Source organism: Phyllosticta citriasiana (assembly GCF_038021145.1).
Source record: "Phyllosticta citriasiana strain CBS 120426 chromosome Unknown IWZ02scaffold_8, whole genome shotgun sequence".
NCBI classification, from domain to species: domain Eukaryota; kingdom Fungi; phylum Ascomycota; class Dothideomycetes; order Botryosphaeriales; family Phyllostictaceae; genus Phyllosticta; species Phyllosticta citriasiana.
The window spans coordinates 910,519-927,544 of NW_027117285.1; the positions used below are offsets into that span (position 1 = coordinate 910,519).

Below are 17,026 nucleotides of genomic sequence, written 5' to 3' on the forward strand. Positions count from 1 at the left end.
TGCGTTTAAGGGGGCTAGTCTTAATTTTAGTAAGGGGGCTTAATAGAGGTAGAGTACTATTAGCATCTTAATAATAACGTTAAGAGATAGGAGTACTTAGATATATTCCTATATAGTAATAAAATAGGGCTTTTAATTATAGGTAGTCTTAAGGTAATCTAATATTATTAGGTGCGTAATATATAGCTTTAAATAAAGTTATTACAGTATTAAAGATATCTCTTATATAAAATAGGCTAAGTTACTCTTAGACCCTCTTTAAGGTTTATACTATGTATAATATGATTAGTCCTTAGGGTCTTTAGGGATCTGAGCGCCACTTACTAGTCCTAATTTGGATAGCGTAAACCGGAACAAAGAGGGTCTGACTTGTGAGATAAAAGGATGCCGCATGCGTGTCCGGGCCGAGCAGCGTCCGTGCGCTCGGCCGATGACGGGAGCGCATCAGACGGCGCCCGATTCCGCTGACATCAAAGGCACTCCGACCTTATTTCCCCAGATCCTCACTCACCATCTGCCTTTCTCCACAACTCCCACCATGGGTCCTCCGGCTGCTGATGCCGTCTCCGAAGTCTTCAGCATGCTCGAACTCGACCCTGCCCCTGTCGACGACGATTTCCGCTCTACAAGGGCCGACGGTGCCCGTCCGACGTCATCATGGTCCGCCAAAGTCCCTGCGCCTTCAAGTTCGCCCATGGGCTCGCTGGGGCTGAGCGGGCATAGTCCTGTCTTTTATTGTAAGTGTATTTCCTTGAATCCTCTTGTACCTCGCAGCCTCTTCCAATCTTTCGTCTCCAAGTCCATTCCTCCGGAATTCCTTGGTCAAGTTAGAGGCCCCTCGAGAAAGGAGTGATTGTAAGAGTAAAACACTTGAGACTCGTTCAATTGCTGTAAAAGGCTTGCTTGAGCAATGGTCAAACTGGAATCGTGAACCACTGTTCCTAGCACATGTTGACCATGCCGTCCAGTAACACGCATCCAAAAATACTCATCCTACGCCTTTACTCTCTTCGCCGCCGCCCACATAACCAACACCTCGCTCATCCCACTGGCAACACGGTCCCTGCCCGCCTCCGACACATACCTCCTCCTCACGCGGCCCTACTACCAAGACTTCCCCTTCGAGCAACTCCTCGTCATCGCGCCGCTCGCGCTGCACATCGCCTCGGGTCTCGCGCTGCGGCTATACCGGCGACGACAGACAGTGCGACGGTACGCAGGCGAAGCGTCGACGCGGTCAGAACGGCGCCGCGTGCCCTGGCCAGCCGTAAGCGGCACGTCGGCGCTCGGCTTCGCCAGCACGTTGCTAGTCGGCGGCCACGCGTTCGTCAACCGCTGCGTGCCGCTGCTGGTCGAGGGTAGCAGCGCGGGCATCGGGCTCGAGTACGTTAGCCATGCCTTTTCGCGGCACCCGGCGCTGGCGTTTGTCGGGTTCGGCGCCCTCGTCGCCGCCACCGTCTGGCACGGTGTTTGGGGCGCCGCCAAGTGGAATGGCTGGACGCCCGCCCAGCTCGTGCGCCCGGGCGCCGAAGGCGAGATGAGGCGGAAGCGCAGGTGGTATGTCATCAATGGCATTGCGGCAGCGCTTGCCGGCCTATGGATGTGGGGTGGTTTGGGCATGGTTGGGCAGGGGGGTCCGGCGACGGGGTGGGTTGCCAGAGATTATGACAACCTGTTCAAGAGCATACCGCTCGTGGGACAGTGGCTATGAGGATTGAAAATGATGGATGATGCGGCAACGAACGACAAGAGCAAAGAGGGAGACGACGAAGAAGAAGAAACTTCCCATTTATTCAAAGAGCGAGGGGAGGACGGTCCATTCAGCGTGTGTGTGTGGATTTTTTTTTTTTTCCCTGGCATCGACGGCGCGACGGGTGGGTGGGTGGGTGGGTGGGTTCCCTTGACGATAGACACCCAGCACATCTCTCATGTTGCGGGCAGGCGGCGTTTTGTTCAACACTTACACTCCGATCCGCATCACCACCTTCACCACCAACACCACACCACTACCTACCTGCTATACCTTGGCGTCAAATCAGACGATGCCTGCCTATACCTTATTCAACTCACATGACGACGAACCACCACCAATGATAGAGAACGCATAACGACGGCAACGCAACGACGCGACGCGACGGTAGATGAATCAAGACGTAGCTCTGTTGAATTCGAAGAGCCACTCACCTGCGACCTCTGCATGGTACATGTAGGCACACAGCCTACCTACCTACCTACCTAGCTGTCCTGTGCTTTGTAGACAGACAATAAGCATGAATTGAATTGTTCGACATGCAAGCCTGGCGGTTGGCGTCAAGTGCAATAATACTCACCTACCTTACCTACCTCACCTACCTCACCTACCTCACCTACCTCACCTACCTCACCTACCTCACCTACCTCACCTACCTCACCTACCTCACCTACCTCACCTACCTCACCTACCTCACCTACCTCACCTACCTCACCTACCTCACCTACCTCACCTACCTCACCTACCTCACCTCGCCTACCTCCCTCGCCTACCTACCACACAAACAACAGACGACACACACACACACACACACATCATGTGCCGCCACAATCATGTACACAATCAGACACATCCTCAACATTGATCATCCACGACAGAAGATAAAAAGTTCGAAAGCCATCATGACCCACGACGGCGGCAGCAGCAGCAGCAGCAGCTACGAGACGCAGCGCAGAGGGATGGGCCGAAAGGTTCAATCGATCGTTGCAATGTTACTACTTGGTGGCTTGATAAGAAACACGGCCAGCCTTTACCCACGCCCGCCGCCCGCCCACCCCACCAGCGCTGCCGTAGCTAGATATTGCGAAAGCATGCATGTGATGTAGCAGTTACAAAAGTTTGGACAAGCAAGGGGAAAAGGACGAGACGGGAGCATGACAATGTCATATCCATTGAAGCAGCGCCGCCATCAATCCGACTCCCCCACCACCACTGAGAAGCACAACGGACAAACAAACAGGAAAATGAAAAAGGAGAGCTAATCGAAGTAGTCTTGTTGGAAAAAAGGCCAGCCAGCCGTGGTGGGCCCCTGGCTTTATTCCCGTTTCTTTCCTCGTGACATGCTCAAGAGGCAAGAGGCATGTCGCGAGGCAGTATAGCTAAGCTATGTAGCTACTACTACTTCAGCTCATGGCATCGTGTCTGCGCAAAAAGTCTCTTGAAGCCCAGCACCCCATTTGCCCCGCCCGCCATTCATAGCATTAAAACTCATCATTGGCCTTTCGGGGGAGAAAAAAAAAAAAAAAAAGAGAAATTTCGACCGCCGCCCGGTCGTCGTCCACACGCACACGGAGGCAAAGCAAAGCCAGCCAGCAAGCACCTCCGGACACCCGCCTTGCCGAAAAAGCAAAGGAAAGGACTGCAGATACCGAGTATTGTTTGTGTGTCGTGCGACCGACTAGAATGACCCGTGTTCAACGGTCGAGGCGCCCCAGCAAGAAGCACGACGCGACGAATGTTCTGCGGCTAGATCAAGGGACAGGAACAGGATCATTGAAGGAGCGTGCGAGGGAGCCGCGGAGCTTGCTTAGTCCGAGGCCTCGTCCTCTTCGTCGGCACCCTTCTGCAGGTCAGCCAAAACCATTAGGAGGTGTCCGCACGCAAAAAGAGGTAAGAGTCAATCCGTTGGAGTGGGACTTACAGCGGCATACGCAGCCTTCTCGTCCTCGTAGCGCTTCTTGTCGTCGGCAGCCTTCTTCTCGTAGGGAGCGCGCTGCTTTTCGCTGAGGGCCTTCCACTTCTCACCCAGAAGCTTGCCAACCTCGCCTGCGTGGACACGTTAGCAATGGGGTGCTCGATTGAGGTGAGACGGGCGCGACTTACCGAACTTGATGCCGGGGTTGTCCTCGCGCACCTTCTCACGCTGCTCGTTGGCGAAGAACATGTAGGCAGAGAGACCACGCTTGGGCGCGTTGGGGTCTAGAGGGTTCTTGTTAGCTGGGGTCAGATGGACGATGGCCAGAGTGGTGCTTACCCTTCTTCTTCTTGCCGCCGTCAGCCTTGGTGGCCTTGGCCTTGCGGGGCGCGGACTTTTCCTTGGGCATGGTGGCGAGTGTGTTGGGTGATGAACTGGAGGGCGAGTGTTAGAGTGGGTGCTGGTAGCGAGGCGTGCAGAGACAGCGGACAGGGTGTGGCAGAGGACGAGAAATGGTCGCGCAACGCAACGCGAGGACTTGGTCGAGTGCAACGTGAAGTGAAGGGTCGGGAACAGGCACGCGACCGAAATGACACAGTAGGCGGCAATAAAAAGGGTGTTGTGAAGTGAAGGGCGCGCTGTTGACGTTGCGTAGGGAGCCAAAGGGCAGAGGGTTGCAGGCGGCGGGCGCAGGCGCGGTCGCAAAAGCACAACAACAGGAAACAAGGAGCAGTCGCGAGGAGAGGGGCTGAGAAGGACTTACTTGACGGATTGCAATTGGAACAAAGAGATTGAGCGAGTACTGGTTGTAGGCGCCGGGGTTAGCAGGTTGGAGCTTTGGATGAGAGCTGATGGCTGGATGATGTATGGGCTTTAGTGGAGGATGAAGTGATGAAATGGTAGCAAAAGAGAGCAGAAGGAAGCAGAAGTCGCGTGGAAATGCGAGAAAAACGCGTGAGTAGAGGTGGTGGTGGGTGGTAGAGCTGTTTTGAGGGGGGGGGGGGGGGTTGGTCTTGCAGGGCATCTCAGAACAGGCGATACTTACTCGGGCGTGTCTGGTGGGCGGGCGAAGATTTGTATGAGGACAGCTTCGCTGTATGAGAGAGGGTGGGCAGCTCTACGAGAGAGGGTGGGAACGGGCGCACGGCTGGTTTTGGGAGCCGGCGGGCCTGCCGTAATCTGGGCCAGCGTCACGTGACGGCACTACCGCGTCCAGGCAGGGCCGCTATGTCCGTCACACTCCACTGCCACTGGGGGGGAGGGGGGAGGGGGGCAAGCAGCCAGCCATAGCAGTCCACTGCAAGCGCCGCGAGCCTTTCTTTCCTCCCACACCACACCCACCCTACCCTCTCTCTACGTGTACCTACTTGCCTACCTACCTACCATAGCAATCTCCCACCCACACCTGACACACGCACACACACACACACTCTCTCTCTCTCTCTCTCTCCCTCTCTCTGTCAATGCCCCCGCCCACACCCGCCGCCGCCGCCGCCGTCCCGACTCCCGACACGACATGGAAAGACCCATCACATCTCTGCAGCCAACTCGTTTTCGCTGGCCACGGCTCACTCCTACGCGTCCAGCGCACTCGCCCATTGTTTACTCATTTGCCGTTGTTGTGAGCCAAGCTTCCGCAACTGGAATTGGGCCAGGGCTGCTGGCCAAAGACGGCCAGGGCATGCGCCCAGTCTAGGGCCAGCCAGCCAGCCAGCCAGCCCGCCAACCTAACCCGTCAGCCAACCAGCCAGCCAGCCGCCGCCTGACAAGACGCCCCAAGGCACTCAGAGACAACCAACATGTCCGTAGACGCTTGAACATGGCATTCTGTCAAGTGCACAAACCTCCCCGCCTACTCTAGGGCGCTCGCTGCGCGTTTGAGCCAAGCGCAAAGCTCCTCACTGTACGCACGCGTCGATTCAGGCGAAATGCGTTTGTGGTCACACCTCAGCTGCTCGTCTGCCAATCCCACCTACCGCGCCATGCACCCACGGCTTTGCTGTCAAAACGCGCGCGCGGGCGCGCGGGGCGAGAGGCTCTGCTTGCCGCACAGGACGGCCGGCAACAATCAAACGCACTGCCGTCTGTTTACTTGCTGCCGTGCCTTGCTCCCTCCAGTCTAGAGCTCCTGCATTGGGCTTTGTTTCTGCGTTTGGGTTGCCGCTTACGCGTTATTTTGGCCCATCCAATCTGTCTCATCCACTCCCGGCCCGACCAGGTCTCATCACGTGCATGTCCAACCGTGACCTCAACCAATGCTCCCTGTCACCATTCTCAGCCCACCTTCTATGACTGCAACTCTGCTTCGTCATCAACAACAAACCACATTGAATCTTGATTTTTTTTCTTTTTTTTTTTTTTTTTTGTTACTCTACTTCAAGCAGCATGGGAAGAATGCTGTTCTGCTTCGCTGCATCACGAGTCATTGGGTGCGGTAAATAGCGCGCGCGGTTTCTTTGTCTCACAGTCCTCTTACCCCTCCACCAGCGCCGCAACCGCCGCACCGTCCAGTCCTGGTCGCCACTTTCGACGAAGGCGCCGTTTTTCCAAAGTCTGCTCTGGCACCGCACGATCGTCTTTGATTGCTCCTTCAGAACAGAGGGAAATACAGTTCCGAATGACCGAGTAGAACCGGATGAATAATGCGGTCGCCACGATTTCAAATGTTGACTGACGACACGGACGAGCAGCATCCGTCCTCGACCGCCGCCGCCGCCGCCACCAGTGTCGTTATGCTAACCGACTGAACGACAAATTTACTTCCTGCCAGACCTGCGGTTCTGTCCTCCCTTCCCCAATGCGCCCCTCTTCACGCGACTGCCTTGCTCTGGTCACCATTTACCATAGAACTGTACAGTTATCCATCCCTCTGGATGCCTGCCTAACTCCCTGGCTCACACAACCACGGGGGTCTCCCTGAATGTTCCCCATCACCACCTCCCACAGACTGGATCTTCGAATTCTTCTTCGCCACCACCCAGGTCGCCAACCCTCTCACCCATCTCATCTCATCTCATCTCTCGTCTCCCACCACCGCCTTCTCAACTCTCCATTATTCCTCGGCCTCAGCCTCAACTTCAGCCTCATTCCTGGCACCGCCCACTATGACACACGAGACGAGACGAGACGAGAATGACAACGGGGGCCGCCCGCTCTTAGGGCTGGGCTGTAGGTTGTGGGGTCGAAAAAGCAAGTACCGAAGCTTACCGCCGCTGTGGTATGGTACCTTACATGTAGGCATGTGAGTAGGTAGAGGGTCTGGACGCGACTGTGGCTGCGACTGTGCTCCATAGGTAGGTAGGTAGGTAGGTAGATACAGCAGCTGTCGTAGTCTAAACCACGAAATCAGGCACCTTTAACACAATTCGACACCAAGGCGGTCTGGTCTGGTCTGGTCTGGTCAGGTCATGTTTGTTATTGCTTTTTTTTTTTTTTTTTTTTTAATTGGAATGCACGTCAAACAAACGCCCCATCCATGCTACCAATGCACCCATCATGCGTGTGGGTACAGTGCATCATAACAAGTGTGCATGATGCTCTCGATACCTTGTGGCTATGCCGCTGTCCCCATCCTCGTCCTCCCACCTATCATGTGCGCCTGTGGATTTAGCTCTGCGCTCATCCAACAACGCAACACCCTGCTTCCTTCGCAATCCATGTCTACCATCCATCCACATCCGTTTTCTCACACCTGCCCTGCCCTGCCCTGCCCTGCCTGCCTTGCCCTGCCTGCCTCACACGTGTACCGGATGCTCGATGCTCGCATACCTTCCCTTCATTCCGTTCCATTCTATTCCAATCCGACTCGTGCCTGCCACGCCGCGCCGCATTCCGCCGTCATTCCACTGCTGATGGCGGCGTCCTGTCGGGCGGTACCTGGGTTGGCCGTGGAAGCGTCGCACGCGTGCGTGGATCATGACGCCCAAAACTCCATCATGCGGGTATTACCAAAAGGAAAAAGCAAAGGGGTAATTTCTAACGTAAGGGTTGTTGGTCGTGGATTGTGAGAGTATGATGCCGCCGGACCCATTGCTGCGCTCGTCGTGGCTCCTTGTTTTATGCATTATCTGCTTGGATAGTCGTCTGCAGCGCAAGCCAGAGATAGTCAGTACGAACACTTGAAGACAGATTTCTCCCGGGTTTCGGGAAGCTCACCGTCAGCCAGTCCATGCCCTCATCGATACCGCGACCATCAATCGCCGAACACGCGACGATGCTCCAGTTGCGATCGCGCAGTTCGCCCAGCTTGAGCGCCTCGGAAATCTCGCCTGCGCCCTTGGCGCCAGGCTGGTCCTGCTTGTTGGCAAAGACGAGCAGCGCCGCGTCGCGCAGCTCCTCTTCCGACAGCATCGCCGCCAGCTCCTCCGACGCCGTGCCTAACCGGTCAATGTCGGTCGAGTCAATGACGAAGATGACGGCCGCCGTGTTGCTGTAGTAGCAGCGCCAGTACTGCGGGTCGCGGTTAGCATTGTCGTCGTCGCGACGGGGACCTCGCTCGTATATCGATGGACGGAAAGGAATGGATGGATAATTGGGGGCGAAGGAGGCGGGGTTGGGGATTTTGTCGAGGTTTACGACAGGACGGGGTTTCGTACCGGACGAATCGATGTCTGGCCTCCAAGGTCCTGGCGGTGGTCAGTGACGTCAGCGCAAGTCTGCTAAGGCAGCACAGATTGGGGGACTAGGCGCAAAACATACCCAGACATTGAGATTCAAGTTCTTGTACGTCACGCTCTCCACGTTGAACCCGATGGTTGGTATCGTGGTCACAACTTCGCCGATCTGCGCTCCGGGGCCAGCATCAGCAATCTGGTCCCCGAAGAATAGACACATCTCTGGTCTGATTCATGTCCGCGTTTGGGGTGAGCTTTGCTCTTTCCCATACCTTTAACCTGTAAAGCAGAGTTGTCTTGCCCGCATTGTCCTAGAGCCTTGTAAGAATTGCTGCTCGTGTTCCATGTCAAGGAAAGATGGTCCGTACAAGTCCCAGGATCAGGATGCGAATCTCCTTCTTGGCCCAGACTAGCGATGTCAAGCGCGAAAGCCAGCCGCCCATTGTTATCCAAGTATCTTAGCGAAAAGAAGCCGAGGAACTCTGAAGATATGAGAGAGGGGGAGCTAGGTGATTGTTAAGCAGCACCAGGCGGGTCCGTTGTGGCGGCGGCCGGGGGAGGAGGGGCGGCTTTGGGGATGCTAAAAGCGGGCGGATCCGAAGAGAGTGTGCGAGGCAAACGACGATAGTGGTGGAAGGTTGAAGGGCCGCGGTTCCAGGAGAAAAGCAGGTGTTTGAATAAGAGGAGTGAGTGTCTGGGGTTGCTTTGCTGGCTTTTGCAGGTGCTCGCTGACGATGGACGCCCTGGCGCCGGAGTGGGCGATGATCCGAGCTTGCGGTCCCTGCCCCCCGTCCGGATCGAGTAACGGGGGGTTCTGCACGCGCAGATCATGCCGGCTCAATTCGTCAACACCATTCAGTCCTGTTGCACTTAGTCGTGTCGATATTGAATGCGGCTGAACGCTCTGTGTTTTCCCTGAAGCTCTCCTCCACGTCATTCCATCTACTTGAAAATACCGAGGCATCGTGTCAAACCCTCAAGTAGGGAGAATTCGTATCGGCGGAGCAGACACCAGCATTCGATGTTTGTCGGTTGAAGATCTCAGGAGGATTCCGCTTCAAGATATCAAATTCAGGCTGCGGACAGGGAGCAGTCAAGTGATGGTTGTGTGCTGCGACAAGCCTGGACCCTGATTAATCCTCACTGCTCTACTTCAGATAGCCCATCCTCTGGTGTCCCCCTGCTTGACAGACCTCCCCTGGTCTTACCCTCGGTACCCCCAATCTTAGTACGGGTCGAGTCCTCAAACCTGCGTGCGATTTCCAGCAGCTCGGCGTCATGTCTCGAGCCGCCAACGAATTGGACCCCAAATGGCAAGCTGCCCTCTGCGTCCTGCTTGCCTAAATACTCGGCCAAGCGAAAGTGGCCCACTGGCACCGCAATGGCACAGAGATCCAGAACATTTGCGCAGTGCGTGTATTCACCCAAGATGCTGTTCTTGTGGATTGGATCTGCGAGAATCTCTTCGATGGTCCAGTGAATCGGCGCAGTTGGTGTAACTATCAAATCCACCCCGCTGGAACCTTGGCTGAAAACTTGGGCCGCCTGGCGTGTATAGAGTTCCTTTGCTTGTAGATCGCGGAAGAGCTGAACTGCTGTGCTTTGCCGCGCAACGACATTGTCCATCAACTCTACTATTGTGGGGTGTAGATGCGAACGATTCCTGTCGAGCCAGTCATCCGGCAGGTTGGCTAAGCGCTCATTGACAAGCGTGCCATCATATAGGAGCCTCCCTGCCTTGTCGAACGGCTGCCAATCAATGGGACGAAGGACTCCGCCAATCGAGATCAGCTTCCTAATCACATGGGAGAATATCTTCCGATAGAGAGGGTGACATGCTCCTAGGGCCTCTGGAGGTGGTACTCCAAATCGAAATGTTTTTTGCCGCGAGCCGTAAACTTCAACGTGCCGCTCATAGCCACAAGGAGGTTTGGAGTACCGGTCTTTCGGGTCGTGGCCTTCGAGGACCTGCCATACCGTTCGTGCATCGCTGATTCTTTGCGCGAAGATGGCAATGCAGTCAAGCGACATGCAGGCCGGCGTGATGCCGCACATGGACACAAGTCCTCGAGTAGGCTTATAACCAACCACGTCGTTGTATAGGGCAGGGACTCTTCCAGATCCCGCAGTATCGGTGCCAATTGAAAAGGAAACCAGCCCTGCTCCAACGCTCACAGCACTGCCACTGCTAGAACCACCGGAGATATAGTCTTTGCTAAGAGTCGAATGCGGAATTCCGTAGGGACTGCGACATCCTGTCAGGCCAGTCGCTATCTGGTCCATATTGGTCTTGCCAATGAAGATGCCTCCATTATCAATAATTTTGTCGTATACTGGGGCGGAAGTCGATGGCACGTGAGCCATTGGAGGACATGCTGTTGTCGTCGGGAGGCCAGCAACATCAATCGAGTCCTTGACACTAAAAGGGATTCCAAACAGAGGTGGTCGTTCTTTGGGGTTTGGCCATCGAGCTTGCACCGCTCGAGCTTGCCTGAGTACAGAATCTTTACCCTCGAGATGGATCCAGACTGCCGGGTCATGCTCCTTATAAGCCTCAATTTTGCGGTACAATGAATCCATGACCATTTCTGCAGATACCCTTGAGCGGTACGCGGCCTGCAAACTCTGGAAGCGACAGTCCGATTGTTGACGATACCTCTCGTCGCGAGCCCTAAAAGTTCGTGCATCTTGCTTTAATGATGGCAATAGACTGTCCAATTGGGACACAGTTCCGCATGATCCGTAGTGATGAATGACATCCAAAGCCGACTGCTTTAGCTGCTCATTATAGCTGGCCGTGCAATCGCTGACGGTGCCTGACAGGTGTAAGCGTCTTCTGCTTGAGCAGGGGGCCGGGAGAATTCATACAGCAGTCAAATCCGCGGTCACTAGCTTCTCGAAGACTCGTGCACAAGGATCCCTCGGTAGTGATTCCAGCAAAAAAGAGGCGCGTGATGCCGTTGATTTTGAGCTTGTGCAGAAGCTCAGTGTTCCAAAATGCCCCGGTTCCTGTTTTTTCTATGATGATCTCGCCTGGAATAGGTCGCAACTCATCTACAAAGTCAGACATCGGCTCGCCCTTGATCAAAAACCGCCCCGTTGGACCAGTGTCGCCAACAGTCCGCGCGGATGGCGAGTTTCTTGGGTGCGTGATGCTGCTACCGTACGCACTCAATTTCGAAGAGGGACAGTCAGAGAGATCCGGCGCATAGCACTCTTTTGCGTGAACAATGGTCAAGCCTGCCTCTCTGCAGTATATCAGGAGCTCTCGTGAGGACTTGACAGCAGATTCGATGGCGGACACGTCTGCTCCCAGGATGCGCGCGTAACCATCTTCGTAAAGAAAATCCTTTTGAGTGTTCAAGAGAAGCAAGGCAGTATGACGGGTCAGAAATGAAAAAGGGCGCGGCCTTCCTTCTATGGTGTGGCCGGGCGAGGCCGCTCGTGTAGTGGCCATTGGAGCGAGGAGTGTCCGGGTTGGCAGCTTCGCGAGAGAAAAAAGCATGAAGCTTGAAGACGGTTGGAATGAGGGTAGATAAAGGTCACAGCCGGGGTCAAATAACAGATAGACTCATGGATGCGGCCCCAACAACGTTGGCCGTCGGCACACTGGTGCTGGCGTCTTCCTGGCTACGGAGGCAGGCTGGACTGGGAACAGCACAGAGAGTCCACCACTGACATGGTTGCGGGTCGCGGGAAAAACAGGCATGAGGCTGACAAAACGGCTGTCATGGCTTGCCCCGTGGAGAGGTGGGGTTGGGCCATGAAAAATGTATACATAGGAAGTCTGGTCCGTCGCAAGCTCGGGCCAGGGTACATACAGTACTGTACAGTACATACACCTTGCTGCGCTACTATCGGTAGTGCCACACACAGCACATGTCCATCCTAGACTTCCCGACCATAACAACTCGCTCCTCTCCCAACGTCCACCCTAGAACAGCCGCGCATCATGGTTGGCAAAAAGTCTGGCCGCACCCTCATGAGGGAGGAAGGTTTGTCTCTCTCAAATTCACTGCTGGCCCTCATCATGATGAAGCTCTAGCAAGTGCATCGCTGACACTCAGTCCCAGGCCTCGAGAGGACAGACAACAACCTCGACCTTACAACATGGCCGCAGGTCAACATGATCAATCAGAAGAACTACTACACGTCCGTATTTCCCCGTCCCTAGTATGCGCTTCATCCTCCACCGCCTCCCCCGCCTCGTCCGATTTCCGGGACCGACGCCCGAGGCGATGCTCAGGGTCAAGTCACTTCGGGACGACTTTGTGGTAGAGACCCTGCACATCAGACGAGCGAGCGCCCTCGGGACTTGACCCCAACATATTCGCGGAAATTGGCTTGGTGGGCTTTGGGAGATAGGTCGACTGCCGTGTTACGTTCAACTCAGGACTGGCAGACAATCAATGGCATTTCTCTGGGTCTTGCGTAATCAGTAGGGTTAGCGACAAGAGCCAGGACTCGAATTTGACCATTCGAACTCCTGTGCGACGAGCTGGTCGAGTGCATTTCTTGGAGCAACATTGCGCCCTCGACACCACTTTTGCTCACAATGCGCCCAAATTGATCTTTGGCGGGTCTTTGGCCTTGCCGTGGCAGGACCTCTGACCTCAAAATCAAAGCGACTTGCTACTGCCATTCGTCTGCTATCCATACTTTTCCTGGGACCCTCGCTGACGGCTTTGTTGAACAGAGAGTACCTCAAGCGGGACGACCAATTTCTTGCCTACCGAACTCAGAATGAAGAGGCTACAAATCGCATGGTCCAGCAAGCTCGCGACAAAGACCGCGCACTTGCGCAGGGCGTCGAAGTACCCGAGGAAGAGAATGCGGATGAGAACGGTCAGACTGTGGCAACACAAGAGGCATTCGGCTCGAAGATTGTCGTCATTCATCCTGGCAGTCAGAACCTGAGGATAGGCTTGGCCAGTGACATTTTACCAAAGACTGTCCCAATGGTGATTGCTCGTAAATGGCCACAAAATGAGGCAGAGGAAGCCGGAGAGCCCAAGCCGAAGCGCGTAAAAGTCGATGGCCAAGAGCCTGAAGAACCCGACCAACTGTTCGGGCCCGAGTTCTCCTCTCAGTTCAGCACCATGTCTACCGAGCTGAAATTGCGCATGAGAGCGAATAAGCGTCGCGTTTTGCCAAATTCAAAGGAGCTCGTGGTAAACTACAACAAGCGGTCATCCCCCGAGATAATCAAGGAGCACAACGACCCGCATCGGATCGATTGGACAGAGCTTCCTCCAAATCTACAAGATGCGCCGGACTACTTCGTTGGCCAAGCTGCCCTGCGAATACCCGAAGAATCGAATCCGCGCTACAAATTATTCTGGCCAATTAGACATGGATGGCTCAACGAGCAAGACTACTCGACCAAGACAATGCTTTTCCAGGATATTGCTCTCATAATCGAGCATGCCGTCATCTCCGAGCTGGGCCTCAAGCACAAAAAAGACTGGTCTCAGTACGGATGTGTTTGCGTCATTCCAGATCTCTATGAAAAGCGCTATGTCTGCCAAATGCTCGACATTTTGTTGAGAGACATTGGCTTTGGGCGCGTGTGCTTTCAGCAGGAGAGCCTTTCTGCAACGTTTGGAGCCGGATACTCGAGCTCCTGCATTGTTGATATTGGAGCACAAAAGACGTCGATATGCTGCGTCGAGGAAGGGCTGTGTATCGAAGACTCGCGCGTCAACTTGAAGTACGGCGGCTTCGATGTCATGGACACATTTATACGGATGATGCTGCACGACTACTTTCCTTACGCGGACATCAATCTCCGGAGGAGGTATGACTTTCTGCTCGCCGAAGAGCTCATGCACAAGTTTTGCACAATGAACGAAGGCGACATAAGCGTTCAGCACTACGACTTCCACTTGAGAGCATTTGGTAAAGACACCAAAAAGTATTTTTTCAAGACGTACGACGAGACTATGCTCGCACCCATGGCAAGTCAATCCATCTCCGGAATTGACCGTTCTTCCATCTGACTTTCTGGCTAGGGCTATTTCGTCCCAACAATATTCGATCACTCCGAAAAACTTAAGGGCCGGCGCAAGCTCATCCCACCGTCATTCGATCTCTACGACGGATCACCAAACGACCCACAGTCTGCAGCACAATCTGCAATCTTGCAAATAGCTGCACAAAGTCAGCCTGCGGCAAACGGAGAAGCTGCTGCCGAGCCTCCCTCTCGACCACCTCCCCAAGTAGCATCTACACCAAGTCGATCCAATCCAGTGGGTCTTGCTGGCCGCTTCACCGAAGAACAAGGTACGCCCCGATCTTCAGTCGCCGGCTCGCCTGGGCCAGATGGCACTCCTCAACCACCGAGGGAAACAACCATGGGAGGAGAGCCCGGTGCAGCCACTTCCGGAATTTTTGAGCACCCGACTCTGGATAAGATTAAGGCTGCGGAAGCGCGTGACAGGATTCTACCTTTTGCGCCTCTTGACACGGCGATAATGACTTCCATCCAAAACGGCGCGCGCGGAGACGACCGCAAGGCCCGCGACTTTTACGGCGGCATCATGATAACCGGCGGAGGCAGCAAAATCCCAATGTTGATGGCATTCCTGGAGTCCAAGCTCAAAGAGCGATTGCCCGGCATCAGCCAGGACATCTTGATCGGGACTCCGCCCAGGGACCTCGATCCCCAGGTTTTGGTTTGGAAGGGAGGCAGCGTATTTGGCAAGCTGAGTCCCAGTGGCAATGACAGCTGGATCAACCTGAAGGAGTATGACGTTCTGGGGAGTAGGTTGCTGATCAGCAAGTGCATGTTTCCTTGGTAGCTTCGGCGGATGCTGTGCGGTGATCTGCGGTCAAAGATACCTCAGCGTCTGTAATCATGAAATCAGTTTTGCTTTCGCTTTTCACTGCGAGCCGTAGAGTTGCAACAAGGATGTCTCCAACTGCCCGCACGCCCGCAGCGCACGGACCTTGCTGCCGACGCGCCGCAGCTTCAACTTGCCCTTCGAACCAAAAAGCCACCAAACCACTCCACTCTCACCACCTCGAACCCTCCGCGAGCAATCCGTCAATATGGCGAGCGGTCCGCGCGCCTATCACCAGGACTACATCGCCCGCATACGATACTCGAATGCGCTCCCTCCTCCGCCAATCCCCCCCAAGCTTCTCGATATACCCAACACCGGCCTTGCAAGCGGAGAGTACACATCTGCTGGGTATGCTTCAAGGCTTGCGCGAGAGCAGCCGCTCAACATTGAGGCGGATGCGGAGCTCGGAATGCCCATAGATCTCATTGGTCTTCCCGGCGTGTTTGACGGTGACGACGCTGGTGAGTCGCAGGCGGAATGCCGACGCGCAACTTCACCGCGACATTGCTGACATTTTGAACAGCTATCATGGCGCCCGAGAACCCCGATCAAGTCGATCCAAGGGATAGACTGCTTCTGCGTCCCGTTTCCACCCTCGGAAAGCCGACCACCGCGGCAATCGGGTCTACCTTCTTGCGCCGAACAGAATACATCACGGCGTCGGGCGGCGGCGGCCAGGGCGTGTTCCGGGATACCAACCGCGTGCGGAAGCCCAAGAGGCGTATACAGACGGACGAAGAGAAGAATGAGCCCATCAACATCCTGCGCTCCATCATGAAGGGCTTCGACATTCAATATCCAGAAGATGCCTACAAGGGCCACGACACAACGTCGAACCTGCGCGCCGAGGAGATCACAGCGGAAGAGAAGCGCGCGTGGCAGACTCCCCGGCACCCAAGCAAACCTGGCCTCAAGCTCGTCGACAGCTACCCTCTCCTCCCCGACCTAGACGCCCTCCCCGAGCCCGGCAGCTACATTGTGACCAAGTTCCAGACGAACCCGGTCAGCCAAGGCGACAAGTATGACGAGCGCGTCAACGTAGGCGTGTTCCGCATCCTGGAGCCGGACCTAGAAGCGCAAGCCGAGTACCAGCGCAAAGTAGCCGAAGCCGAGGCAGACGCGACCAAGGACACGCCCATGCCCGAGTTCGACTACGAGTTCTTCCTGCCCGGCGCCGCCGACAGCGTGCGCGGCATCAAGCGCAAATTCGACGTGCTCGACCCCGCCCGCGACGAGCCCGACCTGTACGACAGCGAGAACCCGGAGACGGGCAAGCGCTTCTTCCGCTTCGACCGTCTCCGCGCCTACGAGACGTATCAGCAGACGGGCAACGCGAAGGACCCCTACGACGACACGGTCGCGTTGGCGTTGCACGACCCCAGCGACAAGAGCGGCGCCGCCAACGGTCTGCAGAAGGCGGCGTACTTTTATCCCGTCATGCAGCGCACTTTCATCCGGCCTAAGAGGAAGCAGAACCGCGGCGCCATGGCCGTGGCGCGGAAGGATGACGAGGAGGACAACAGGGTCGATGCGTTGGAGGTCGAGGTTCGCGATTTGGACGAGACCGAGTTGGAGTTGAGAAGAGACGTCAAGGCAAGATTGGTGGCGGAGGATGAGGTCTGAGGCGCAACACAGGAGGGGAACTGCTGAGAGACGGTCATGGACGGGTCGTCTTTCCCCCCCCTTTTTGATTTACATCTGCTTCCCCGATGCTGCGGATTGGATGGATGCCGTGAGCATGATGACGGCCGTGAAATGGCTGCTCTTTTCTCAGGGACGCAGGCTGTCGTCGTTGACTGGTTGATGAGCACCGCAACCGCCTGCCCCTCTGCCGTGATGATGGATGGGTGCTCCTTGTACTTTATCATAATCAAAACAAAGACACTCGATGCGGATGATAGTC

At 55.4% G+C, this 17,026-nt stretch overlaps 6 protein-coding genes across 6 annotated transcripts; 3 read left to right on the plus strand and 3 right to left on the minus strand.

Moving 5' to 3' along the window:
- The first annotated feature begins 400 nt into the window (after positions 1 to 400).
- Positions 401 to 1,879, plus strand: IWZ02DRAFT_454476 (uncharacterized protein). Its single transcript, XM_066767724.1, has 2 exons — positions 401 to 737; positions 969 to 1,879. Exons 1-2 carry the CDS (start codon positions 431 to 433, stop codon positions 1,709 to 1,711), a joined length of 1,050 nt encoding a protein of 349 aa, XP_066621758.1. The 5' UTR covers positions 401 to 430; the 3' UTR covers positions 1,712 to 1,879.
- A 17-nt stretch (positions 1,880 to 1,896) lies between these two features.
- IWZ02DRAFT_482762 (uncharacterized protein) lies at positions 1,897 to 2,856 on the plus strand (the record flags this gene model as incomplete). The annotated part of the gene is made up of 1 exon (XM_066769151.1): positions 1,897 to 2,856. The coding sequence occupies exon 1, from the start codon at positions 2,290 to 2,292 to the stop codon at positions 2,854 to 2,856; it is 567 nt and encodes a 188-aa protein (XP_066621759.1). The 5' UTR covers positions 1,897 to 2,289.
- A 791-nt stretch (positions 2,857 to 3,647) lies between these two features.
- On the minus strand, positions 3,648 to 4,074 carry IWZ02DRAFT_379477 (non-histone chromosomal protein 6; the record flags this gene model as incomplete). Its single annotated transcript, XM_066765044.1, has 3 exons — positions 3,648 to 3,796; positions 3,854 to 3,949; positions 4,005 to 4,074. 3 exons carry the CDS (start codon positions 4,072 to 4,074, stop codon positions 3,648 to 3,650), a joined length of 315 nt encoding a protein of 104 aa, XP_066621760.1.
- A 3,622-nt stretch (positions 4,075 to 7,696) lies between these two features.
- IWZ02DRAFT_296474 (putative ADP-ribosylation factor) lies at positions 7,697 to 8,866 on the minus strand. Its single transcript, XM_066763865.1, has 6 exons — positions 8,647 to 8,866; positions 8,551 to 8,589; positions 8,364 to 8,447; positions 8,261 to 8,290; positions 7,821 to 8,114; positions 7,697 to 7,748 (listed from the first exon to the last, which is right to left on the minus strand). Exons 1-6 carry the CDS (start codon positions 8,719 to 8,721, stop codon positions 7,722 to 7,724), a joined length of 549 nt encoding a protein of 182 aa, XP_066621761.1. The 5' UTR covers positions 8,722 to 8,866; the 3' UTR covers positions 7,697 to 7,721.
- A 552-nt stretch (positions 8,867 to 9,418) lies between these two features.
- Positions 9,419 to 11,735, minus strand: IWZ02DRAFT_379738 (amidase signature domain-containing protein; the record flags this gene model as incomplete). The annotated part of the gene is made up of 2 exons (XM_066765059.1): positions 9,419 to 11,094; positions 11,147 to 11,735. The coding sequence occupies 2 exons, from the start codon at positions 11,733 to 11,735 to the stop codon at positions 9,419 to 9,421; spliced, it is 2,265 nt and encodes a 754-aa protein (XP_066621762.1).
- A 495-nt stretch (positions 11,736 to 12,230) lies between these two features.
- Positions 12,231 to 16,746, plus strand: IWZ02DRAFT_470242 (actin-like protein ARP8; the record flags this gene model as incomplete). Its single annotated transcript, XM_066768783.1, has 6 exons — positions 12,231 to 12,273; positions 12,367 to 12,430; positions 12,975 to 14,235; positions 14,290 to 15,023; positions 15,337 to 15,584; positions 15,647 to 16,746. 6 exons carry the CDS (start codon positions 12,231 to 12,233, stop codon positions 16,744 to 16,746), a joined length of 3,450 nt encoding a protein of 1,149 aa, XP_066621763.1.
- Positions 16,747 to 17,026: the final 280 nt, after the last annotated feature.